Source organism: Passer domesticus, chromosome 1 (genome assembly GCF_036417665.1).
Source record: "Passer domesticus isolate bPasDom1 chromosome 1, bPasDom1.hap1, whole genome shotgun sequence".
In the NCBI taxonomy this organism is placed as follows: domain Eukaryota; kingdom Metazoa; phylum Chordata; class Aves; order Passeriformes; family Passeridae; genus Passer; species Passer domesticus.
In genome coordinates, this window is record NC_087474.1 from 101,506,287 (window position 1) to 101,534,178 (window position 27,892).

The following is a 27,892-nucleotide window of genomic DNA, read 5'->3' on the forward strand; positions in this document are numbered from 1 at the left end:
CTTTTCCTGCCTATTTTGCTGTACTTTACAAAACTGTTTCCTTCCTCCTCAAAGATATTAGCATCTCAATGCAAAATGTTATGCTTTTCCAGCATCAGGCAGAAAGGAACTGAAAAGGTTAAAGTACACGTTAACCACATTATACTGTGTAAATATATTCTCTGGTATACATTCAATATGAAAAAAAAGGAGTAAAAGGTCAGGTAAAAGCCTCTTTGTTTTTTACAGGACAAACTAAGAGTTATTTAGGGTAATGGTTTCTGCTCCAGGTTTGTGGTTTCAATATCCAAGTTTCCATTTTTTAAGTATGTCTGTCTGCTGTGCACAGCTCCCACATAAAGTCTTAAAGTGATTGCTACAGCTATAGGACAAGACCAAATGTAACAAAAGACAAAGCACTGATACTACTCAAAGCAAATAGTGTCATTTCCTTCTATTACATTAATCCAGTGTTAAGTGAGAAAATAAAGTGTTATCAGTTATGAAAACATTATTTGTTTACTACAAACCAAATCTTTCACTAAATAAGAGAACATATGCATTAATGATCTTAGTTAACATCCCTAGAGATTCCAAATATATGAATCTAAGTTCTCAGACCTATAGGACAATTTCCTGCTCTTTGAATGCCATAATATAGTTTCTTGTGAGTCACAAAAGCATTCCAAAATTCTTCTACTACGCAAACACACAACCCAAAATCCAAATTCCAATTTTGTTAGATTAGCCTCCTAAAGTACCTAATTTTATTGAGGATATCAATTCCAGATTGCTCCAAGAGGACATTTTTTACAAAAGTGCGTGGGATGGAAATCTTCTCGGTGCTGGCCTCAATGAGGTCTTCGCGGATGCGAGCCTTCTTCATTACGTTTGGGCAAAGGTTTTCTGCTGCATCCACCATAGACTCAAGGAGTGTCTGCAGCACAGAAAGCAAAAAATAACATTAGAGCCTGGGATTTGCTTTAGCTGGGAGGTGACAACATTATTCTGTTGAATATGACACTTTTAGACTTGTAGTTTTTACAACTCTTCCTGCTTTCTATTTTGCATCCAGCTGCAATATAAGACATTTTACAAAATATAGCTTTGAGAATCAAAACACTTGTTCTGAAAATGACCCACGACTGTACTTGTTTGCCTTTTCAAATATGAAACATTTACATCTCTGTGCGTTGAACTGTCAGAACAAATTAGCTTCCCTTGTGCACCCACCACTGCAGTGGATGCTCTGCAGCAGCTGCTTTCCCTCTAAACTGTGCCCTGAATCACCAATTTTCATCAGTGCTCCAGACCTGCCAATTTGTAAAGAAGAATCAGTAAATGAGGAAGAGAGATCCTGAGAACTCAGCAGGCTGTAGATGGCTGGAATATACCAGCTGAATATTAAGAAGTAGCTACAAGCATGATCTGCAGCTGGCATGCAAACCTTTATATGGTTCTCATTTATATACATGTAACTCTACAGCAAACTTTAGATATAGCCAACAATTCTTATTCACACAGAACCACAGAATGGGTGAAAGGTTGGGAGGCACCACTGAAGGTCATCTAGTCCAACCTCCCTGCTCCAGGTTTCCCTGGAGCACATGGCACAGAATTGTGTGCAGACAGTTTTTGAGTATCTCCGGTGAGGGAGACTCCACACCCACTTCAGGCAGCCTGTTGCAGTGCATGGCCACCCTCACAGGAAAAATCCAAAGGAGGGTAGAAAAAAATAGGGAACAAGCCAGAGCCCAGTTTACTGAAATGGGCCAACTTTTCTCTGATAAGAATGAGGGTTGATAACCAAACCAAAAAAGGTACTTACAAATAATAAAAGAAATAACATATCCTTGGAATGGTGTACTAGGTAAGCCTAGATCTTACCTAGGCATCTGTAAATTCTACAAAAATAAGAACTGCACCCCTTGAAAACACTACTGATTTCCTTTTTCTTCTCAATCCCATATCACAGGTGTGTGACTGCAAATTCAATTCCATTGTATCAGAGCTTTTTTCTCTTTGCACAGCCCTACCATAACTAGCAATTTCTTTATGCAGACAATGAGCAAGAAAAAAACACCATTGCTGCATAAAAATTTCAGTGATTCAAAGCAGCATCTTTCACTCTGTAGCTTTTACAGTCTGGAAAAAACCAACAAAGCAACATGAAGCAGCCACAGTGTACAGGAAAATCCAATCTTTGCAACAATTGACTTAGAGTAAAAAGGGACAACTGTCATTACAGCTCATAATATATCTTGTTGCTGGGTTCTCAGGATGCCCTTTAAGAACTCTTCCCACACCCCCTTCTTCAGTCCTCGAGCAGATTCTGGGGCAGCATGACTAATGAAGAGACTTTCAAGCCTCTGTGGCCATATCCCCATGGGGGATGAAGAACTTGAATGTTAGAGAACACTGAGCCAAGTAAACTACTAATGAGAGTTCCTGACATATCCATTTTTCCATAGCATCTATTCACTGGTGCAATTGTGCAGTTTATTGTGAAAAAATTCCCTGGCCTCTCAAGAGTTACTGATGAATCACAATCATAAAAGTGATAGACTTGCTATGCTGAATTACAATTGCAGTCTAAGCAGGGTCTTTCAAAATGGATCATGTGAAAAAATGCTCTGAGAAGGCATCACTGTGAAGTAGCAGGAAAAACTAGACCTTTCCTGAAATTTCCAAAATCAATTTTTATTCAAAAAAACTGAGAGAATGTGCAATTTAAAAGTAAAATAAGGTTTGGATCTTATCTTTCATTGCACAACTGAACATAATTTCTTTACTGATGGATTTTAGCTGTTGATTTCACATGACCATTATCTATAGAAGGTATCTACAGAAAACTTTCCTCGCCTCCTAATTCCATGCCCAAGCCTTTCACTGATGGAAAGCTACCAATATTGACTGTGAAAGCGCACACACTTCAGTCACAGGGCTGCAAGTACCAGGTAAAAGAAGAGAACAAAATACTACCCACAGTCAAAGAATCTTAACATTCAGGAGAATGATACAGTGAGGAAAAGGACTGAAGAATAATGGTAACAAAATAAAAAATGGAACAGGTGATGGAGCCAACAGACCCTTTGCTCCAGGGAAAAATTTAGGAAGAATATTTTGAGCACTCCTATCATTACAAAACAATCGTGTTTGTATAGGTTCCACTTGTCTTGCTTATTTTCCATTGGGCCTTTACTGACTGAATAATGCATCTCCGGGTTCTGTGTGTCCACAGTGACACCAGCAGGAGAAGAAAAAGGCAAGGGTCTTGCTATAATTTCTCCTCTGGTCAACTCAACTGATTTCAATATAATGTTTTTCATTACTCTAACTCCTTTCTTCACCCTTCTTCCTTTCCTTGAGTTGGGAAAAAAAAAAGGAAAAAAAATCTTATTTACTTAAAATATGCTCATTGCCTTTAACCAATTTCCAAACTTCTTTTTAGAATCACACTCTGGTTGCTATGGAAACTAAAAATCAAAACTCCTCTTACAGCACACAGGATTTTTTCCCCTCAACAATTACAAAAAGAATTGTCCTTATGTGAGCTCCCTTATCTATCTTTACAAATAATAAACTGCTTATGATATTTTGAATTGACCTAAACAACTGGGGGATAAAAATAATTCTACTCCATGTTCAACACTTCCTCTTCCATGCATAGAACTTAAGTTCACCTTAAGTGAAAATTAATAAAAATGAGTGCTGGAGTACACAAAGAGCATTATGACTTACAGTTTTTTGTAAGCCACTGAAACATGAATGCCACACAGATCAAAAGTAAATGTAAAAGTTAGAATGGTTGAGCTAAAGTGCCTTTTGTTGTAAATGCATAAAAGTGTAAATGGAAGACACATTAATTCAGGAACATTCCAAATGCTGAAGTGGCGCTTTTTTTCACCCTCTGTAAGACTCTCCAAGATGAACTTAAATAAGTGCATAAGCTCAGCACTAAGGGCTGACTTGACTACTCTTGTGCCAATAATACCCCAGAGGTTCCACTGGGAAGAATCTTATGGATAACTCATGTCTGCAGAAATCTTCACCTTATTTCATATAATGGGGAAAGGGAGAAACATACTAAAAATAGAGCATCATTTTCATCCTCATTAACTTTTTAATTTCAAAAAAGTAATTAGTAATATGGCATTATTATTGTTCTTCAATATATTCCCACTGATTGAAGCATTTTCATGTTTCAATTGAAAGATCAAAGAATCTGAAGAGGAAGGTTGTAAAGTGTTTAAATACTGCAGTACACAAAGCAGTTTAGTCACAAACAGAAGTTGATCTGAGCTGCCCCATACCCATATTTTTAAATTCATCAGCTTCCATACAGATCCCAATTGTTGTTAAAATTTCTCCACCTTGTTTTCTTCCTGGACTGATACCTTTGCACATTCTCTGTGGATGGCTCTTTGCTCGTTACACAGGAAGAGCAAACATAACAGAAGGTGCAAGTTTCTGAGCAGGAGCTGGCTGAGCACACAGGTGAGAACATTGACAGATCAATGACATATATTTCAAGAGCTGAGGTTTGACAGGCAGCTTGTGAAAAGATTTCCTGTAAAGCTGCCTGTACCAGTTTTTTGGGCACTGTAAATACCTACAATTTACCCAAATCAAACAGTAAAGTGGAAATCCTGCATCAGGTTCAAAAGTGACCACTAAGAAAATAAATCTGCCATGGACCCTATAAAAAAGCAGCTTTCACTCTACTAGGACTCCTTAACTACTGAGCACTTTCCTCCAGGGCATGAGGCTTCTTAGGGTGCTTGAGAAATGTCTCTATAAAAGGCTGAAGGAGCAATTGATTAGTCTTTCCCTTCTAGCAGATGAGAAAAGATGATAAACAGTATGTGCTCCTTCTGCCCACTGAAAACATTAAAGCAACTTTTTATTTTATTCCAACTGGGAAAAGAATCCAAATTACACAGCCCAAAGTTATAAGAAATTAATAATGGAAAGACAGCTAGCTTACATACAAATCTACTTAGAAAAAAAAGCATTTAGCAACAGAAAACCTCAGATTTAGTTATTTCTGCATGTGAGAGAGATGGTAACACATCTGTCTACAGACCTTAAGTTGCTCGTCCACTACCCTTGTGACTTCTCCAGCCATGGATTCAAGTGTCTCTTGGATTGGATTGGAGAGTGAACCATTTGCTCCTGCCCACGAAGCTCCACCGAGGTGATACAGATTTGGTAAGAGCTGTAAGACAGGAAGAGTACCTTCAGAAAATAGGCTCACCATTGTCTCCAAACCAGGACAAACGACAGGAAATGTCTTTGGCTAAATCAAAGTCTTCATAAATTAGAATTATCTTAACACTTTAAATACTACCTATAGCTGGTCCTCTGAAGAACATACTCTCTTGTGACACATATTATTATTTTCACTGCCCAAAAAGAGAAAAGCTGCAAGCACACACAGAACTGCTCTCAGCACTGCCAGCATGCTGGGAAAGGCTTACTGTTTTGGAGTTCTTAGCATCCCGCATCAGCCGTTCCGCACATTTGACATCCTCCTGTACAGCATCCACACCACAGTTTCTTAAAGAGTTGAGATGATCTTGCACTTTTACACATATTCTGTCAATCATCTACTTGAACAAAAGAAATACAAAAAAGAAAACATCAGAATGTTGGTTAAACACAAGCTTAATCCAGTCCAGGTAGGAAATCAATAGTAGCATGATGAGATTTGCAGTGACAATATAAAAACCTGGAAAGGCATGATAAGACCTTGGCAGTATGTCAATACTATTGAAGGAAAAAACTACATCTCATAAAGACACCCTAAGCATTGCAAAAATAAATAAAACTTTACCATCAGGAAAAAGAAATGCTGTGGAATATTTCTCCCACAGTAACCTCCAAGATAACTGCAAATAATCAACAAGTTATCCTATTTAAGCGTTACTCTGGTTTTTGGATCAAATTTAATGCTGAAAATGTTTTTTATATACCTAAGACTATAGTCTAAAGGCCTCTGAATTTTTAAAGAAGTTCAGACTTAAAAGAAAACTCTGTCACTACCCATTCAACAAACACTAACAGCGATTTCTCCTGTCGAAGCAAAACGCAACTGCGCAGTCTTCTGCAGTATTCTTTTAAAATGTAAATATTCCTAGTTGCAAGGGAATTAAAACTATCAAAGCAGAAGTTTCCATCCGAGATTTCACAGTGGGATAAATTGAACTTAATCTGTACCCGCGAGACAGTTCATTCAACACGCTGCAAATGCAGGGCAGGTGGTATATCTGTATCTTACAAGACAAACCACTAAGAATGCCTGACACACAGTCAGCTTTGATTAAGATATATGAGGCAGGGAGATACAATAGTTAAAAGTCTTTATCAGCCCACTTAGCATACATCAGAACTGGCTATTTGACATTTTGAAGCAACATCTGAGTGCACACACCATCATATAAAGTCTACAGTTCTAGCATCTTATATCATTAGCAATGAGAACTGAAATAATTTCACAGCATGCTCCCTTTCGGATCCCCACATGAATCTTTCTCTTCAAAGGGTTTTGGGTGGGTAGTTTTTTTACAAGTACAAAAAGCTAATTAATTATTAGACAGTAGAAAGTCTCGTTGGGACATCTGGACAGGAAAAAAATACACTCTGGGAATAATAATACAATTCTATCATACTAGAGAGTCTTTTTCAGCTCTCTTTTAAAACTGTTTTTAAAATCCATCCCTATTGTACACAATTTAGTACAGAAATCAGTAACTTTATTTCAAAATAACACTAAATTACATTTCCTGACATTTGATGTGTATGTGGTGGTGGCGAAAATCACAACTAAAACAAACAAGGTATAAAAAAATCTGAACTTATTTCATATAGAGATTATTAACCCAGGGGGGTCGGGGGAGGGGGCAAAGTGGCACTGGAACAGAAAAATTACTAGAATAAAACAACTGCTCTTGCAGTTTTTAGTGCCAGTATATCTTCATATACCATTTTCTCTCTCAAGAGGTTAGAGTACAATTTCAGGTTCCAGTAACAAAACACTGTCCTGTTTAATTTTAATAACACAGGTAGAGCACAAGCAAACCAAACTGTTCCTGGTTTCAGCAGTAGTTTCCTTGGTAATACCTTGGGTCTTTCTCTACATGGTACTGCTGCATAGAAGACCTTCATCTCACACATGCTTTGCTTCCAAATACATTGTTATTGATAATTATTATTTCTTAGGAAACAGTATAACCCACGAGGCACATCTTAAAAGAACTCTGAATGAGAGAGAACTTCCTCCCCAAGCAGATTTTAGGCACTGAGATGTCCATTAAGTAACAAATTCCCACCTGCTGAGTGGTGCTAGTGACAATGCCTTGCTGCAGCCGATATGCTTGCTCCTGTAGGTACTTCCTGGTCTCATGGTTACGAAGCAAGTAGTTTTCTATCTAAAAAAAAAAAAAAAAGTCAGATTAGGAAACTGATTTGACTCTTCACATTGTAATTTGTTTTCAATGTTGCTGCTGTGTCAGAATTGGGGATTGACAAGAAAAGTTGCCTAATTATTTGTTTATCATCCGCAAACTTTGTTTTGTGTGCCTTGGTGCTTAATAACCACATGCATAAATACTAATTCACTTACAAACTAGTGAAAGATGGCTAAACATTGTGGTTTTGCCAATGTTTTATGAAAGAGTATTCTATTTTGAACAATTTAGCAAGTTATGCTGACAAAGGATTAGATCCTGGTTTGAGAAACATTTGAAAGTACTCTTAACTCATAGGTGTTGTAGAGATCATGATGACTCAAGATATTTGATTCATTTCTGTTTTGGCTCGCTGCAAAGACACAGATTTGAATAGCAGTATGTCTGAAGAGAAAATAAACTATCTAAAAATGCCTAAGTGATAGTGCAGCCTCAGTTCACCTGTTGGTTAATTAAAGCTAAGCAGTACAGAAGTGCTCTTTAGAGACAACTGATTTCTGCTGACAGGCCACCAGCAGTACACACCCACCATCAGCCAGCTTTGTGGCACACAGAGTAACCCCCTAACCCTGCTCTTATCAAACTTGGTGAAACCAAAAACACCTATTAACAAACTGTTCAAGGTTCATCAAAGGTGATGGATCTGGTCTGAAAGAGAGAGGGGAGGAAAGGATGAGTGGAGTGGTCAGCAGGTTGTGAGGCTGAGATCAGTGGGGATAGTTGCCTCTAAGTTGGCAGCAGCAAGAACTGCAACATCTGACCATGTCCCAGAGCAAATCCCCAGGTTTATCCAGTTTGCCCGCCCCAAGCCAAGTGTGCTGCAGAGACACCAGAGCTTGAGAGGTGGCTGCTGTGTCCATCAGTCAGTCAGTGCAGTTGTCCTGGCACCAGGCTCAGTCCATGCAGGGAGGCTTGCATCCCTACCTGCAGGGAATCACCTGTGTTGTGATCACAGCACCACTCCTGACACTGATACCTTTTCTAGGAGGTAACTTCCTCATGTTGTGTGAAGAAAGCCTGAACCACACATTAAAACAAACTCAGGGTCTAACAGTTTTAGCAACCTTGATATGAATAAAAGGAAATGCTCTTTGTACATAGTGCCTAATTAACACACAGAATCTAAATCCCCATGGCCAGAAGCTTCCCAGTATTTTTTTCAGAAATGCACCTACCAGTCTAGATGTGAACCAGGCCAATTATATTAAATGAGATGTAAGAAATACTTCCATCCCCCATGAATCAGATTTTTAAAAGAAGAATTGAGAGAATTTTCATGCATCAAAGAAAAATATACTAACTACCAGCACTTCTCCCTGTGATACTCAAATTAATGAAAACATGGATAATAGACATTTGCTTTTTAATCACATTTATCTGTAAGAACTATTTATAACATTTTTATGGCCTTACCCTGGCTGAAGGAAAACTGCTCATTAAAGAGATGTGAAATGCATTCTTCCTTATTGAGCAGGAGGCTTGTTTAGAGCTTGCAAGATCTATCACATTAAAACTCAGCTGGGAGTTTTATAACTCAGGCAAGTGGAACACTACAGATACTGTCAACACCTTTTCATCCAAAAGAAGAACATGCTGGTGCAATTGCTTACTTAGGGCAACACAGTGTGTGAATTTTACATGTATAATATAAAACACAGGCAGTAAATGTTTTCATCTTCCCTCAAATTGAAGAGCACCCTTTGTCTTGTACAGAGCTGACTGCGCTTTTTATGCCAACATAAAAAGTGTGCACCACTACTTCTAAACATTTGGTAATACCCACAGGCACATATGTAACAAACATGCAGTATCTAACTCTCTCCTTCATAGTCAGGCACACAGTAATACCAGGTCTGGTTTGCATTTGTTTAGTTATGATATTCTGACACTACACCAGTGCATTCCATCAGCCTTCACTCCCAGCATTCTGTGGAATAAAAAGCTCTTGCAGCACTTGATTACCATGTATATGTCTATGCAAACCAAACAATCCTTGAATCCAACATAGAATTCTTATTCAGCCAAGCATGAAGTCTCAGTCACTGAAAATTACTATATTTTTGCTGGTTTTATTTCTGTTCATTGGTGGCATATGCAATACCTTTTGCAGTGCCTCTTCTGTTTTCTCAGGGTTTGTTTTGAGTGCTTGGGAGGCATCATTCATCGGTATAGGCATGAATCTCAATGTGTAATTCCTAAAGGAAAAAAAAAGATGGTGAAAGTTAATCTAATTACTGTATCTCTTTATAATCATCGTACTTTTTAATGAAAAAATAACCTAGAAAGGAGAAATAAAGTACATCCAGCTTGTCCATGGAAGGTACTAAGAATGTATTTTTCACATTTTTAAGCAGAATAGCTGGAAGTATACATGCTCTTTTTTGCTGCTAATTCTTATTTACTACTAGACAGAGGGGTAGATTTTGAAAAACAGTTACATGGTCAATGCCCAGCGGCTGCTGATTAAAAGCCTAGCTGACCTCTGTACCTCTGTGCACAAGGTTAGATTATTTTTGTGTATTTAAACACAACAGGGAGAATCAGCGCCTGCTGGCAACTGTATCAGATCTATGACTAAACAGAAATATTCAGTAATAGACAGATAGCAACTAAGAGACCGAGTTTTAGAAATTTACTATTTAATAACTTCTCATGTTTACAACAATTTGAATACACTTGCTGAATTTTTAATAAAAAGCTGACAAAACAAGCATAGCATCTCTACATTGCTTTATGCAAACAACTGCTCCCTGCATTTTCCTTATTTGCTTGCAAAATATTTCTGCAGCTTTGTCCATCTGCTGCAATAAGAAATTAAAGACAGGAGTTTGGTCCTGAGTCAAAATTACATTTAAACTCTGAGAACATAAACTGATTATCATGACACAGTTATACTTAAAATGCCACCTACAGTGGTATGTCCACACAATTTCAGACTTGAATAAATGGGGGGAAAAAAAGAGCAGGAAGTTTTTAAACCTGGAAAGGAGATTATTCTTTCTATTTTCAATTAATCCTTTATTTCCTGCAAACATTTCTTTCTCCTCCTTCTGCAAACATCCCACTAACCGTCTGTTCCTATTCCATCCAGAGCTACACAAATATGTTTGGAACCCTCTATTCTTGAGCACTTGAAAGTTGGCAATTTCAACTGAGTCACCACCATTGATGACAGCAGACCACACTACTCCCAACAGCAGACACCTTAAATAGTGTGAAACTCCAAGCTTCTCTCCCTTCTTCTCCCACCAGGTGCTTGGACACATGCAACACCATTCTCCAAAGGGCAGCATCCTCCTGAACAGCTAACACACCAATTCCTCATTGGTAACACCCAATATTTTACTTTAAATGATAATGGAAGGCTTTTATGATTCTTCCCCAATGCAAACATGGTGATGTATAGCTGTCAGTGGCAGGCAAAGTCCCTGTCCTTCCACAGTGCCCAACTGTCTACTGCATCAGTCAGTAGAAAATTAACTCCTTTTTCTAGCAGTCTTGTCCTTCAAAAGAACATTGCAAACTATACAGACCCTGTTATGTGTCCTCATGTGATACTAACCAGTGTCCACCACCATGGGGAGAATTTTTAAATGTCAAAGATACTGAGCTCAAAGACAGATCATTACAGAACTTGCTGATTGCCTGACAGGTGGGGTATTTATTTAGTTTTTTTAAAAAAAGGTAGATTTCTAAGGATCTCTGCAGCTGTTTGACGTTTAATGCATCCCATTCATTGAAATCTGTAATTGCCAGCTCTCATGCTAGCAGTTATATGCTAAATTCAATTTAGTCAAAGGCTTAGTGCACCCTCCATCACACATATGGACACACAGAGCTGGAGGAGGGCAAATGAAAAGGAGATTTTCATGGACACACAATCACAGAGGCAAAACTTTAGAAGACCACTACCCTAAGGGAGGAAGGAAATCCTCTCTACTTGGGCTGCTTTCAGATACACACTATAATTTTCACCTAAGAATTTACTAGCCCTTAGGGGAAAATAACAAGAATTTAAAGCACACTTTTCAACTTTATCATTATGTTTTGTTTTTCTCTGTTTCCTTGAAGTCTAAAATATTCCCCCAATCTCCTTTTTATTAACACTCCACTTGTCTCTTGTAAAGAAGTACATTTTGCTACAAACTCAATAATCCAGTAATTTCCTAAGACATCACTATACTCAACAAAATACCTGTATTTAAAGGATGTTAAATTTCAGAGAGGTGCTCAAAGACTGTAAAGGATGTCCCAAAAGAGGTACCAAAAACCTCTTCTAGATATAACATGTGTGACAACAGTTCTACATTGCATCACATTATTTCCCCTGTAGTAACTTCTGATCCACATACTATATATGCTCTGTGCTGCAGTGGAGACTTACAGGAATAAGATTATCTGGTTTTCAGGTCAGGGTGTGTGAGTTTCTCATCACTGCTAAGGGAAGAATTCATAGCACTCTAACAAACTCCAGCATTTCTCCTCAGGTATTAGAACTTCAGCTACTTCTTCAGTCAGTCCATATAGAAAAAAAAATCTTTCAGAAATGGACATGAGACAATGCTGCAGAGTCCTGTGACAGAGGGGGCTCTAGGCTGTAAATCACATGTTTATCTTCATATTAAAATTACAGAGATACCAGTCCCTGCTTAATGGCCAAGCTGAATAGGATGCCCACTGTTCTCAAATGCCCTCCTGAACTAACACCTCTAAGGAACCCTGCAGAAAATCTTCTCAGCACTTCACACCACCTGTCTGGGACACCCAGGGCAAAATCTGCCAACAGTCACACTCCTGGAATTCCCTTGTAGAAATAACATTTTCAAATAGCAATAAGCAGATGAAGATAAGCTGGAAGAAGGGGAAAGAAAAAACCTTCCAATTACTTCAGCCTGTTTCAAAGTCTGCTACAAATCCCCTCAGCCTCCTGCCCATACAACTAAAGCCTACCTTTCTTCTTGTTGTGGTTTGGTAGATGAGTATTTTTCTTAAAACTGAAATAACACACAGAACACATATCCTCAAACATCTTCAGTATATTTCATTCCATTTTGAGCAATGGTTCTTTTCTACAGAATACTGATGGCTTCAGGTATTTTTAGGAAACATATGGTGAAGAATGTTCTCAAAATGTCTTCAAGATGGATTGTTTATGGCCTAATTGTTTTCAGCCAGTCCCTCTCTTCATGTTTAAACCTTTATGCTTGTAGCTTAATTTGTGATATTATCAATGTTTTTGACAATTTAAAAATGTTTAAGGCAACATAAAATGACCTCAGCTTCCAAGTTAAATAAATGAGATGTCACCTCAAAAAAGTACAGTGTCACATAATTAACTGTGGCATTCCGGGGGTGTTTTTGTTTAGATTACTTGCTTTTGCCTCAGGATTTCCACCCCTTCTCTATTTACTCATCCAAACACTTCAGAACAGAGAAATAAAGCTGATGCTAACCAGAAAACAAGGGTATTTCTTCTTCTACCAGACTTCCCTATGCTATTGCCCTTTAACAGAGAAATATCTGCAAGTTGACAAATAACCTTTGCAAATTATTATTCACTACTATCAATGGAATCACTGCAAGATGATTTACTTAATTATACATAATTTATCTAATTTCCCACATCAGTGCAACTGAATTAATTTCAAAACCGAGTACATAAACTACAATAGTTTCACAAACCAAGTAACTTTATGAGCTCTAGCCTCATGACCCCTACAAGGGTTAAGATGCTCCCTTAAGTAGTTATACAGTTTAACAAGATACTGTGTCTAGGACCTAGCAATAGTAGGTTACATTCACTTTCTAAAGAGAGCCTTTGCTCCTGCCTGAGGGATTTCATGATGTGAAAAACTTCAACTGCTGCATAATTTAAATCTGTAATTCTTCTCTCTTAAGAAAAGTGATAATAACATATAAAGAAATGTGATGGAGATGGAGAAAGATGAAAGCAATTTAACATCTATCACTGGTAATGGCTGCATCTGTGAGTAAACTCATGGAAGCAGAATGACCCAGGGCACAGCAATTACAAAGAAAAACTGCAGTTCCTGAGATCATCACTATTAGTTTCAACTTGCTAGGGGAAAGAAAAAAGTCAGACTGCAAAGGCCCACTTCAGTAATTTTCTGTTATTATGTACAGCTTCATTCACTAGAATAGAATTTCTGCACACTATCAACACAAGAGAATGAAGCAAAGGGAAAATATTACCAAATTCAGAATTTTAACGCTGAGACCAGAACTCAAGGACCTTAATGCTGATAGCAGAGTATGGATGAAAGAGCCACAGAGCCTCTTCCCATCCTTTTGAAGGATGTGAAGTCATGAATTTTCCTTTAGATTAAACATCCTCATGCTTAAAATTGAGAGCACTCAGCATCTTCAAGATCATATTGACTGCAGTGAGAACTGCAGCTGCTCAGATAATTCAGGATCTTTGGCCTCTTCATCAGACATTCAATCACTTGAGACTTACTTTTCCAGTGCCACAGCTATGTCCTGGAAGCCCTGTGCAGTGATGTTATTCTTGTCCCATATTACAGTTCTGAGAGGCAGTGGGAAGAGGAAAGAAAAATAGAAGTTAAACAAGAGCCACCAAATAAATCCATAATGAAGCTTTGCATATTGAAATAACACACTGCTAAATATTCAAAATTGCAGAAGGCAGCACTTCAAAAACTTGCCTTTACTTAGATGGTAAATCCTTGAAATGACAGAAATTATGGACAAATACCCCAAATCCAGTTTCCCTTACTTTAAAGGGGACTCTACTGCATTTTCTATCACTAACACAAGTACCTTACTTTTCTAAAACACAATTAAAAGAAAGATTTGGACATAAATTCCTGCTTTTTTGAGGAATAGCATCAAAACCAAAGTTCAAATGTCTGCTTTGCAAGGCTATACTGAAAAAACAGAAAACTGGTAGTTGCAGTAACTGGTCAATCTCTGTTCCACATAGGCTATGTGTATTTTAAAAATTCATGCTGATCAGAGGTCAAAACTTGCAGGCTATTACACATTCAGCCCTGCACTAAGCTCATCACACTGTTCATGTGATTCCCTGTGCAACACAAATAGCTGCCAAAATAAACCATTAGGTTAGGTGCATAAAGTGTAGCTCTTTTGAATACACAGTAATGATAAGAGTGATCAAGCCTTCCCCTCCTCCCCCAATTCAGACCACTCAAGCAGACTGCCTGGCAATTTGCAAACACATGTTCAAAGATCTCATTAGTAGGCAGTAGAGACAGACAAGCAGATAAATCTTGCTTCTGCTAGAGCACCAGTTGTAGCTGTTCTTAAAAAAAGAGGCACAAAACCAAACAAAGATTTCTGGTGTTTAAAAGAAAAAAAAAAAAAAAAAGATAGACGGCATGCTTTCACAAGTATTGACATCCTTCTGTTGTTGCAGATTTATCCCTCTGTTTTTTAGATGAAAGGTAAGAAAGAGAGGAAGAGAGATTCTACAGTCATTTTGCAAACATCAGATATGCTAAGGGTCAATCTTGAATATTTTTGCCACTGGAGAGTGTGTTTATATTTCTACCTGGGTGTCATTTTATAACATTTTGGCAGAACCAGTTACCAGTGCATTATTCAGTCTGTAATCACACCACATACTGTGGTGACATTATGTAAACTGTGACATTCAGCATACTGTGAAACGTTTTCAGTCTGCCACCCTGAAATGTATCAAGACTTTATTTCTTCAGATATTGTGGTCATTTCAGGTTAATACATTCAATAAACCTAAGCCATCCTTCCAGTGCTTTCTGGACATTTTTAATATTCAGTTCGGGCAGAGCAACACAAAGTCCAGAGGATTCCTGCCTCTGAACAAACTAGCCAAGACTGTTTGGGGGAATTTCTAATCCTTCAGGGAACAAATACTTGGAGACCAAGTAAAAAGTGGTCTTTTTACACTGATAATACACTGAGGAAGGTTCATCTGCACAGTCTGACGAGGAGGAGGGAGGATTATCTTTCCTGATGAGGGTGACAGCTTTAGAGGTCCCCATCCAGATTTATGCTGATTGAAGGTTTTACTGTTTGTGAAACACATGCTGCATAGAAAAAAGTGATACTCTCAAGCCATCAGTGCCAGACATGCTAAAAAGCAGTGAAGTTGTTGGGCAGATGAAGTTGCAAAGAAGATATGCCAAGGTCCATCAACACAGTAGGAAGAGGAGAAAGGAAGGATGGATGGTCCATGCTGCTCCCCATTCTGAATTCCACATGCTCTTTGTACTGCAAACTGACTTCAGAAGACAAAGAATAATTCACTTCAGTTTCCTACCCAAGTATCAGAATTTTCTCTGCTGGGAAAGCCTCCAGTAAGAAAGAGAGAGCAGAACAGAAGAGAGTAGCTAAGCACTAGAATTGAGTTCCCAGGGACAGTGTGGTACTTGGTACTTGCAGATTTTCAAAACCCACATGGACAAGTCCCTGAGCAACCTCACATAGCTTTAAGTTGGCCCAGCTTTGAGAAGAACATTAGATTTAATTAACAGAGAGCTCTGTAACAATGTAATTTTTTCCTATCATTCTAGAAATTTGAAAAGTCTTTTGATTCCAAGAAGAGGCCTTTCTGTTCAAATGCAGAAAATTTTCCCCGGTTTCAGTTAAAGAAATGTTTTTGACGGGACAACTTGCTTCTCTTGTTTTTCTGTTGTTGTTTTCTTTTCTCTTAAGAAAAAGAAGGATGAGAATCCTTCCAAATAAAGACACTCTTAAGTCAGCCGTATGTAGAAAGGTTTTGAAGAGGAACAGATTGAGAATAAGCCAACAATGTCAGTATTACTAAGCCATTCTACTGTTTATTGCAAATACATTTCCCTTACCTGAGTTTGGTGTTTATCTGTAGGGCTTTTGCCAGCATCTTTGCTCCCATATCTCCCATGGCATTTCCACTAATATCCACTTTTGTGAGAGAAGTATTGCTGCCCAAGGCATTAATAATGATGGTGACCTCAGTCTTCAGCTTGGAATCTGCGAGGGACAGTGACTGCAGAGGCTGTGGATCATAGAAAATGCATTGATAACAGAAGCTGATAATACACTCATTCCTCAAACACCAACCAGAAGTTGGTGGAAAAGAAAGAAAAAGAAAGAAAAAGAAAGAAAAAGAAAGAAAAAGAAAGAAAAAGAAAGAAAAAGAAAGAAAAAGAAAGAAAAAGAAAGAAAAAGAAAGAAAAAGAAAGAAAAAGAAAGAAAAAGAAAAAGAAAGAAAAAGAAAGAAAAAGAAACTTCTTGTAAAAGAAGTTAAAAGTTTCCCAAATTCTTAGAGACAGCAGTAAACATCAAAGAGTGATTTCTGTGTTTGCTGCAGATCCTAACAATGCATGATAAAATGGGAGTCAAAAACTTACAATTCAGGTGTCAAACACATGCACACAAAGATTAAGTTGTAACACCCTGTGAAAAAATTATTTTCAAGTGGAAGTGCCTCCAACTTCCTGAGTTCTATTAAGTACAGAATACAGTGTAAACCTCAAAAAAGGCAAGATAACAACAACCAGCCTCAAAAGACAACTTACAGTGTCCAGTGGGTTTTGCTTAACCAGCATTCGCCTTTTCAGTGAAAAATAAAAGTATCTACCACTCCCCTTCTCTCCCTCAGGCTGAGATTTACCCAAGGGCAAATTACAGTCCAAGGCATTGTTAAAACATAAACAGTGTTTCATTATTGTTACCTCAACTTTAGGAATGATTTTGCATATCTGTTCTCTCAACAAAGGGCATGGGCTTTTGGAGAAAAGATAAAACTGTAGCAGGTCTGAAATTCAAAGCAGTACTAAGTATCTATTACAATGAGTAAGTCAATAAAGATTATTAAAGTGGTGTTTTGATGTACATAAATACAATATCTTTCAGTAACTTTATTTTTTTATGAAGCATATTAAGCTGAAAATACCTTATTTGGCTCTAGCAAGTCACACTCCAAGACTTAAAAAAAATCTTTTCTAAAAATGTCCATATTTCCTCCACTCTCAATGCCCCCAACACTCAACAGTAGGAGCTCAAGAACCACAGTCAATCTGTCCCCATGCCTTGAATAGATATTACAGCTCCTAAAAGTGTAATTTGTCTTTGGTGATGAATGAGGATTCCACAGAATATTTCCCTTGCTCAAGTGTGAGTCCATACAGAGGAGCGTATCGTCATTATACACCCACTTAGGCACGTGTTGGAGAATGAAATTTTGGAGCCTAAAATCCTCAAATAGCCAGCACAGGAAAATCAGCATCTCATAGCAATGAGCCACAGCACTTATGTTAGATCCTGAAGTTTAGATTAATGAAAATAAACCAATCTGTGCACACTTTCCAGGGTCCAAGGTGCTTGCATCATACCTGCTGTACAATGGGATCTGACCCTCCAGACACCATGGATTATAGTGACAACCAAAAAACTTGCAACAATGCAAGAAATGCACTTACTAATGAGGAAAAGCACGAAAATTTGGAGGCACAGCAGGTTGATAATTATAAAGTCTAATAATAACACAAGCCACATGCTGGTTTTATTTTAAATGGAAGTTATTAAATTACTATGCTAATACCCTTAATCTGGCTGTTTTCGAATTTTATTGCACAACATGAAGAAGAATGTAAAGAATTATTAAGAATTTAAAAGCAATATTAACATAAGATGTTAACATCACATTTAGAATGGCACTCAGGAGCTCTTGACAGAAGTCTGAGAAGCCCTTTTGCTGACAGATTCACAGTAAAGCAGCACCATGCAGCACTAGTAGAAATCAGCAATAAACTTGTGAATGTGAGATTGTTTCTGTTTTTCATGTGTCACTTTAGAAATGGGCATTGGAGTTACTGAGCTGCACATGATCACTCCCACATAACTTTTCTAAATCTCAAATATCCTCCCAGCAAGCTTCTTGCATTCCAACACTCTGACAAAACAGTATATGACTGAAAACACTTCTGTGCTGTGTTCTGTAAGGATTAACAGCTATGGACCATGTAAATATTCATTAAATTATCTGATCATTACATTAAAAATCCCAAATGAAACAAAAACAAACAAACAAACAAAAAAGTAATCAAAACCAAATCCCCCACGAATATGGGCAATACTCTACACACACTTACTTCTTTTAACAACTTAATAGTTTTAGCTAGATTTTGAGAAAACAGAAGTCTAAGGAGCTCTTTCAATGTCCCTGCTACAGTAAATAGGTACTTTGCCAATACAAAGAAGATGCCTTAACATAATCTTTTTAAGAATTCTCAAAGTACAAATATACAATTAGAAATTGTATGATTTTATTCATTAATTCAGTCATACTTCTGCTGGAAAAAAAACCCTAAGAAGTCAATCAAGCTAATTTTGTTTTTCCCAAGAAGAAAAATCCTGTAAAAACCCTCAAGAAGCCAATTCTGCACCAAGCACTGAACTAACAACTAAAGATAATAATCACTAGAAATTCACTTTACCTATGCAGGAGTGATTACCACTCTGAGTAAAAACACTGCATACCTGCAGTGTAACATCCATTTTTGCAACAAGAAAAGGAATGGCACATTAAGAATACATTATAATAGTCTGCACAGTATAGCACCTATTTATACAGAAAAGACATGAAAAGAACCCAAAAAATGAAACTAAATATTACATTCTGTGATATTTCACACCTGTGAAGTTCTGCTCTGTAGGTTACTACTACTGATTTTAAATTATACAGCATTACATTTGGCTATCACTCTATTTTAACAGTCGGAACCAAGCCACTGATTGTTGAAATCATTTTACTCATGACTCACATTAACACAGCAACAGAGCTATTTAAAGTATGCATAAACATGTGAAGAAGCATTTAGAGATTATTATTTTAGATTAAAGCCACTTGCTTCAGCTTTCCATGCAGACAATGTGCAGTCCCTAAACTGTGCAGTGTGCTCTGGGCAACATTACACCCTGGTCTCTACAACTGCACCTTAAATTTTTCACATCCTGTGGCAGTAACTGCATACTATTGTTAGAATGAGGACCACCCCATTTAAGATTCAAACTGAAATAGCTAGAGACTTGAAATAATTTTCTAGCATCGAGATACATTGAGGACAATCCTAAGCAGCTTTCTGCAACACATTTTTCCCACACAGCTACAGTGTCTGTCCTCAACTCTTTTGCTGCTAGGAGATGGCTCACACTGGTTATAGTGCTTGATGAGACAGAAAAAAAAACAAGATTCCTTCACTGAAGAGGATTAGCAAGAGAAAAGAACATGGGGAAAGAAGAGGCAAGGTAACCCCAAAAGGATCATATGCTATGTCCCAAATATTAATGAAGTGCGTGACGGAGAGACAGTTATTCTAAGTAGCTAAATAAAACAACTTTTTGGTGAATTATTTCATTATAACACTGTTTGAAAACAGGATGACAATATATTGTGTATTGTTAGATTAGGTCAGGAAAATGTGGTGGGTAGGAATTACAGGAGCACATCTGACCAGTGTATAGTGTAAAAGGCAGAAAGTGGAACAACAAATGATGTTGAGAAAAGAAAAGTAATGCAAGAATGATACATTTAGCAGCCACTTTTTCCTATAACCTGGAAGTTTCAAAGACAGAAGCCAGGAAAGATAGATAGAAGGTTGTAACACTTTAAGCAGAAATAATACAGTGAAAGTTGAAATTTTTGTTCTTAAGAAAAGATAGTAAAGAAAGGAGTCATAAACTAGGGGAAAAACCCCAACAGTGTGTTCGAGAAGATGATTTGGGCACTGAAAGGACACAGAATGCGTTGACAAGGTGTTTTAGGGTATGGTCTGAATGGGAAGAAATGTTCACCTGCAACAGAACAAAGGAATAATAAAAATAGAAAACATACTAAATTACATTTTTTTGGAATTCAGTTATTCAGGACAGCTGTGAAAGGATAAGCATGAGAAACAGGGCAGGACAGAGACAAATGCCCACACAGAAGCAGCAGGTGGTATCTGATGAAATGAAACCCCTCAGTACAGGATCAAATGGAAAAGGAAAGAAGGGGAAGGCAGTCCTGCAGCATTCCGTTTAGAGACAGAGTAGAAGGAGGTGGTCACACAGCACAAAACAAAAAGACCAGCTTGGTACAAGAAGCAATGCAGAGTTCCACCAATACATTACTTAGCACAACCCTACATCTAACTTGTGCAAACAAGGATTTTTATTAAGGTGCTTTCATTACAGGTGTTACCTCTATTAGAATCAGTTTTGGTATCTTTACCACATCATGCTGACCTTCCATGCTTTAAAGAATAAAATGTGGAGGAAGGCACAGAATCAAGAAACACCAGTACCACTAAACCCATTTAAGAGGACAGAAAGAGCATAGAGGACTGGTTTAATAAATCACTTCAAATACAATGAGAACTAAGACAAAGGGAACATGGAATATGAGTCTAATGACCTTGCAAGGAAAGAAACATTGGAAATCCTGGTCAAAACTGCCAGGATACAGACACAGATGGGAAGAGAAGATAGCCAAGCAGTTAATATGAAGAGCACGAACTTGGAGGTGAGACAATAAAGACAAGAGGAAGTAGCAGGTGTTCAGACAACCTGAGTCTACAGTCGGCTGTCTCTGGAGAATGAGGAAAGCTTGCTTGGTTCTTGCACAGGAAATTAAGGAGAAAGAAAGGACTAAGAGTAGATAAATAAAGATTGACAAGCATGAGAGTAACAGAGCATCTTAAGATCCCCTTCTAACCAAAACCAGGATGCCAAGAACAGGCAAGGACACAAATCCAACTACAAAAAAAAATTTAAGAATAACAAAAGAGTGTAGAAATTAAGGAAGTGGGCAAGCATCCCAGCAAGATACTCTGAAGAGGTTTTATGAAATTGCTCCCATGACTAATAAAGGTAAAAAACAGCACAGTGAATGGTTTATTTGCATCTTTTGAAGAAGGAAGGAGTTCTGAGAGATCACTGCAGTGACCTTGCATTTTGCCAAGAAAAAAAAAGTTAATACCCAAGAACAGCTATCAGGAAATCATGTGTTCCATACATTAAAAAACCCCATTGTTATTGGGAACACTACAATTGTAACATAACAGGACAGAAAAGTTCTGAAAATTTGTGTCTCAAGAGCTCTGTAATTTAAACCTAAATAACTAGGTTACACACATCCAACTATTTAAAATGAATATTTTTGAACAATCACAGATCTTATGACTATCCTCAGAAAATGTTCACCTACATGACACAAGATAATCCAAATTACAACCTGAAAAAAAAAAAACCAAATCCACAATGTTGGATGTATCTGCAGAGGGTTGTGATCAAATCTTATGCAGCAAATTAACACAGTGAAGAAAATTATCAGAAATAGACTGTGAGGGTACAAATACACATGATGATAGTAGGCAGAAAGATACTCACTGAATCCTCGTCTTGAATCATCTGAACTAAATTATCAAGTACTGGAGTGAGATTTCTGAGGGAAGAAAAGTTAGGAAGACGATGATGAAATAAGCAGTTTATCTTCATCCATTCTCTTGTTATTCAAAAGAAAGAAAATCCTTACTTGGATTTCATGTTGTTAAAGTTTTTGCCTAATGCCAAGTGTCTTATCGATCGGTTTTTACTAAGCCAGACTACAAGGGTTGAGAGGTCAGATTCTAGGCCTGCAAAGAATCAGATTAGATTAGGAATTAAAACACAGTTTCACAAAAGACCTAGACTAGACTCAGGTCCAATTATTGATGCTATATTCAAGTAATTATATCAGTGTACTAATTTCCAAAATGTGTGGGAAAATTTTCATTCTTCTATCTTTAAATCTTTTTCTCATTAGTGCTTCTGCTTTTCTATGAGAATAAATGCTTTCTCTAAAATAAACCCTTTAAATCTCCATGCTAATCAGCTATTAAAGGCACCTCTCAGAAACACAGAAGAGAATTCAGTCCCTTATCCATAGTCCAACCACCCAAGGGTAGTTCCTCACACTGTCAGACAGAGTTTGAAGTTCCATGGAGAATTCTGAAATAATGCTAATCACTATCTAGTCTTAGTAGAGCTGTGTACCAACAATATTTCAAAGCCTTCAAAAGACTGCAAAAAAAGGCTAACATAACACACTACAAATAAAATTACAAAAAAACAAGGCAAATTTTTTTTCTACTCCTGAGTAAAAGAAAATTAACCTTAGTATTCCCAAGCTAGTTATGTATTTGAGGAGTCCACTAGCTAGATTACAATGATTTAGAATTCAAATTCACAGCATAATTTAATTTCAAATATCTATCCTTATTTATAAAAATAAATCTTTTTGCATAACTGGGCTGAATCAGCAGCTCTCACAGCTTTCCACTTGTCCATCCCACCCTTCTTGGGCATTCCACTGTACTTGGCATTTGTTTCTGAAATACTTCTGCACTTGGCCGATAAAGGGGCAAACACAGCAGGTGAATTCTTCCAGTTCATACATCTACACCTTGAATCTGCAAGATGAGAAGCCAGCTCGTATTTCCAGGAATACCTGTGCCAGGGAGCACAGAGACCCCAAAGCAGAAATATTCAAAGACTTTTCCAAATACTCAAGCAGGCCTTTTCTGACCTGAAGTTGTTGGCTCTTTGCTCCAAATTTTCCCCCTCACCTTCATTCTGTACCAGACCTTTCCCTTTGTTCTTTCACTACACTTCCAATTCTCATTCACCTTCTCATCCACTTGCACTCAACCTCAATTTACTCTGCATCTAATATGAGCTTGGTGCTGTTATTTTATTCTGCTGTGTTACACTGATCTCAAACAACAAACTTTTGAGGGTACAGTTGGTCTTTCAACGTTTCCAAATGAGAGGTCTTGGTCTGAGACATTTCCACAAGGAGCATGGCCAATAATCACAAAGCAAGAGCAACCACACTTGGTTGAGAGCTGAAACAAAAAGCATTTCTTAACTTGCACAACCTTCCACTCCTGTTCTGTGTACTTACCATTGTCTGAAATATCTAGGCTGGTGATATTGTGTATTTCTGCTATGCATCCTTCCAAGACTTGTGCACCTCCAGATCTTAACTAGAGACAAAACATCATCCATTTTTGCAAACTAGTTATGGTTTCAAGATCACACAGAAGACAGTGGTAGGAGCTTTGTGAATACAGAAGGCACTAGCAGCGGCAAAAACAACAGCAACAGAAGAAGTTATAGACATCAAAATGACAGCCTATGCACACATTCCTACTGTCCTCACCCTTACTCTCAGTATTTGCATAGAAATGAAAAAAGGGACTCTCTTCTCCTTTCTCTTGAAACTACCTCTCAGCCTTTAAACCAGGAAAATACTTAAATGGCTAAACACAGCAAATCCTTTAGCACTTGTGCTGGGCAGTGCCTGAAAGACTGGGGAGAGCATTCTCTACTTGAATGGCCCAAGACATTTCTAGTGTCTGGTGATAAAAAAAAAAAAAAAAACCAAACAAAAAAAAAACAAACCAAAAAAACTTAGACCAGCCTATCAGCTTGCAACGCTGGCACCCTTGAACTCCACTGCAGTCAGGTCTTACTGCAGTGAGCATCTTTTTCCAGCTCTTAGCACAATGCTAAGGTGCCCAAATGATAAGTGGGGGGCATAAAAAAAAAAAAATCTCCCTGTTGCTGAAAAGAAAATTAAAATAACCCAATTGTAAAACAGATATAAAAGAAAATAAACAAGAGAAAACAGTAATATAGTCATTTTTAAGAAATAGTAATAAAAGAAAAAAATTGCAACAATAACAAAAATGCCTGGCTGCAAAGTATCAATTATGATATTATTAATCTGAAATATTACATGACTATAAAGGAAATGACAGAATTTAATGAAAAAACAATGAAATGTTCTAGGAGAAAACATCAACATTAAGAATTAACATTAAAATATCTTACATACTTATTTACTAATGCTACTGAATTAACACAACCTTTTTTTTTTTCCAAAGGAGCAAAAGCATTTTCTCTTTTTTTGGCAGCTATGCACTTTTATATAAGGTGCATTTCACTTTATGAACATCTCCCTGTAAAACATTTTAGCTAAAGTAGGAAAAAAATCTATGGAAATTTTAATTTTACATTTTCTATCTTCACGTTATTTGCTTCAAAAAGAATGGAAAGCTTTTTCAAACCTCTTCAAAGCTTTTTCACCTCCCGTGCATAAAAACTGTGTAATATTTTACTTAGCTCACTTACTTGGGTAAATATCCTGAATCTACCTGCTAAAATTTCTATGGACCATTAGCTTTTATCCATGCTATAATTAAAGAGCCACATATGCCTTCTAGAGGCATTTTTCAATAAAGACTTGATTTGGCACTTTTTTGAAAGTTTGAGGTATGTGATGGGTTAACAAGCAGCTAGATAACTTGACCTGAGAATTTGGAGAATGGTGGCCAAAGATAACACCTAAATCATAAATCACATCCGGAGTGTGGGAAGTACAGAACATAAGGCACCTTTCCCCCTTTCCTTAAATCAAAGCCTGCCCATCCTTCACCTCATCTTCTCAATAAGCAGTCATATTACAGGCTGTATTCGGGCCAGAAGTGCTGCAAATTTAACTCAACTTTATTTTAGTAAGAGCATTTATAGCATTTGCTGTATGAAAGCCAAAATTGTTCCATTTTGCTTTGTGCTTCTCTCTCAGTGTGGCCCACCACAAGACAAACACTTCACACAGAGTGTCACATCTAGTACTACAGAATCTATGGAAGTGGCAGATCATACATGGAACTGGATTGGCTGTTGGTAGGGAAAAGTTCTATACACTAAAATTATACTCACAATAGAATCCAAATGCTTATGGCTATATATACTTTGAGGGCTGAAGTGGACAATTTTTCAGGAGTAGCTTTCAATCTTGTACCAGATAACTCTACATTCAAAATTTTAAATATATAAACATTTCATGAGCACAAATGGTGATATCTATTTGATCTGAAAGTGATGACAAAAACTCCACTTTTAGGATCACGATTTGCTGCAACTGTGTTAAAATATTGTGCACATAAATATATATATAAATATATACAAAAGCAGAGACAAATTGAAGTGCTGCTCATCAATGTGGACTGTGATACTGACAAAGACTCTCTGCAACGCCTTCTATATGACATACTTCTGAGACTACAAAGAAAAAGCTTTTATCAGAAAATGAAGAATAACCCTTCTACAATTAAAAATGCCAAGTGTGTTCAAAGCTATGAGGTACTAATATGGGAAGGGCAAACAAAGCTGCTTACTGATTCAACAATTAAGGTAAAGCATGGAGGGTACTTACACAGTGACCAAGCTAAGGGAAGCAGAAGGGAAAAGAGTGAAATACATCAGTGCTGAGCAGGTAGAAATAAAAATGTAATTTTCATAGTAAAAAATAATTTTAAAAAACAACCAAACAAGCAATAGAAAATGATTAAGCCTGGAGATAATATACCAGAAAATTATGGGAGCAAATGAAAAATGGTGGGAGAAGGAAGGAACACAGATTTATCCTTCCATACTTAAGTACAGCTTGCCAGATGCAGGAAAGAAGAGGGCAAAGCTGAAGCATCAGCTTTATAGCCCCCTAGGAGCATGTGCTTGCAGGAACTGGGAGTAGTGGTGACTGGCTCCAAGCTTCTCACCACTCTCTTCCCACGTGTAATTACCCTGCCCAGATCCCAGAGGGTCAGAGAGAGGTGGAGCAGGATCCTAGGTCTTGGGCCTGTTGAGAGCACTCCCAACTGCTGGCACATCAACTTCCCTGCTGGTGGAAGCATCACTTCTTTCCAAAGCACATGAGAATGGATAAAGCTCAGTGATGGGAAAAAAAAAATGTTAAGGGAAGGATCTAAGGAAGTGCTGTCAATTTGGAGGGACCGGCTACAGGAATGCAACACTGAGTTGGGCAGGACTCCTTTCTTTCTGTCACAAGAGTCAGCCATGACCACAAGTGCTTTGGTGTCCAATAAATCTCATTGCCCCTTAAAAAGCTCTTTCAGATACCATCCTCAGTGTTATTTCATGAAAAGGTAATATTTTCTCTCCTGTCAGCCCATGTTGATTTACATGCTAATTTATACTCTCATTACTTATATTTGTGTTTTATCGATTTATTCATTTAAGGCTATGATCATAGGACTCAATTTTTATTACGTTAATTACTCCTCCTTTTTCCTTCCTTCCTCTGAAAGATAAATTATCATCCATATGATCCCTCTACTCAGAAGTCAGAAGCTTATGTACTGGACTTGAAAGCTTTTCTATTTGGAATTACATGTAGTGCTCTTCAAAGTAATAATATTTTCCAAGAAAATGTAAAATATCAGAAACTATAATATGCATTTAAAATTATTTGGTTTTTTCTTCATAAGGAAATCTGTGCACATTTCAAAAGCAATTGACCACGAACCTAAAGGCAAGGATTACTGCACTTCAACATGGTTATCAATATTGCATATTTTCTACTTAAAGGGAAACCACTGTATTTGCACTTCTAGAATATTTAATACTCAGAGGGCCTTGGAAATATCTAACAAATGGGAGGCTTTCTTTGCAGCTTAAAAAAAGGAGAAGTCAGAGAAGGTCTGAGCCTAAACTGGTTCATGTTGGTTTTGGCAAGAGTCCACCACACAGCTCTTTACAAAATGACTTTGCCTCAAGTGCCTTTCCCAGGGTTGTGTCTGATCTTTTCTAATTCTGCTTTAACCACGCAGGAATCACCCTGCAAGAGTATGGTATGGGTAATCCTGGGAAACGGAGTGCACAGCAAAATTCAGGGAAGCAAGAGGAAACAAGATCAAGCAAATCAGTTGCCACAATTGTTCTTTCTTATTCTTGAGACCACTTTTACAGCTCTTCTTATGTTAATAACTTTTACCATGTTCCTTATTGGCTTGAATTGATTAACTGATTAGGAAAATGGAATTTCTCCCAAGGTTAAAACGCAAACCTGCAGAAGAGGAAGACAATCGAACAGATATGCCTTCAGGGCATGCAGCTTCCTTTGAGCCATTCAAATTTGGGCACCTTGGAAAATCCTGCTGCTAATCACATCACCAGAGAGCAGAAGCTGCCAAGCATCCAATAGGCTGGCTCAGTGTGTAGTACAGCTGCACTGCAAGGAGGCTTTTGCTAATCAGGTGCTTTGAACCTCTGTGCTTGTTATTTTGGATGCTGTAACACACATCCTAACTTTTACCATAACTGCTTCTCTGAGTTCTCCGCTTCTCACCTTTCCCACAACTTTTGACTACAGAGAAAGAGTATCTTGCCCAGTGGATTTCACAGGAACTCTAAAACCTCGTCATTGCATATTTTGAACACATCCTGATAAATATTCCTTACCTCACAGCTACTGAGGTCTAAAGACACCTCCTTCAGATTGTGATTGCAAGCCAGGCCTAATAAAAGCGCTCTGAAAAAGATCAATTTTAGAACTGTTTTAAAAATATAAAGGGCAGGTTTACATCATCATC

At 37.6% G+C, this 27,892-nt stretch overlaps 1 protein-coding gene across 5 annotated transcripts in view; it reads right to left on the reverse strand.

Moving 5' to 3' along the window:
• The window catches only part of CARMIL1 (capping protein regulator and myosin 1 linker 1), a 190,001-nt gene that overhangs the window by 45,177 nt on the left and 116,932 nt on the right, over nt 1–27,892 (reverse strand). For all 5 annotated transcript variants that reach the window (XM_064431730.1, XM_064431736.1, XM_064431731.1 and 2 more), the window contains 11 exons: nt 27,762–27,831; nt 23,398–23,479; nt 21,988–22,087; nt 21,843–21,897; nt 16,295–16,467; nt 13,927–13,995; nt 9,550–9,643; nt 7,311–7,409; nt 5,460–5,588; nt 5,066–5,197; nt 741–916 (listed from right to left, as the gene is read on the reverse strand). In XM_064431730.1, the coding sequence (XP_064287800.1) occupies nt 741–916; nt 5,066–5,197; nt 5,460–5,588; nt 7,311–7,409; nt 9,550–9,643; nt 13,927–13,995; nt 16,295–16,467; nt 21,843–21,897; nt 21,988–22,087; nt 23,398–23,479; nt 27,762–27,831 (1,179 nt within the window). The remainder of the gene's footprint in view (nt 1–740; nt 917–5,065; nt 5,198–5,459; nt 5,589–7,310; nt 7,410–9,549; nt 9,644–13,926; nt 13,996–16,294; nt 16,468–21,842; nt 21,898–21,987; nt 22,088–23,397; nt 23,480–27,761; nt 27,832–27,892) is intronic.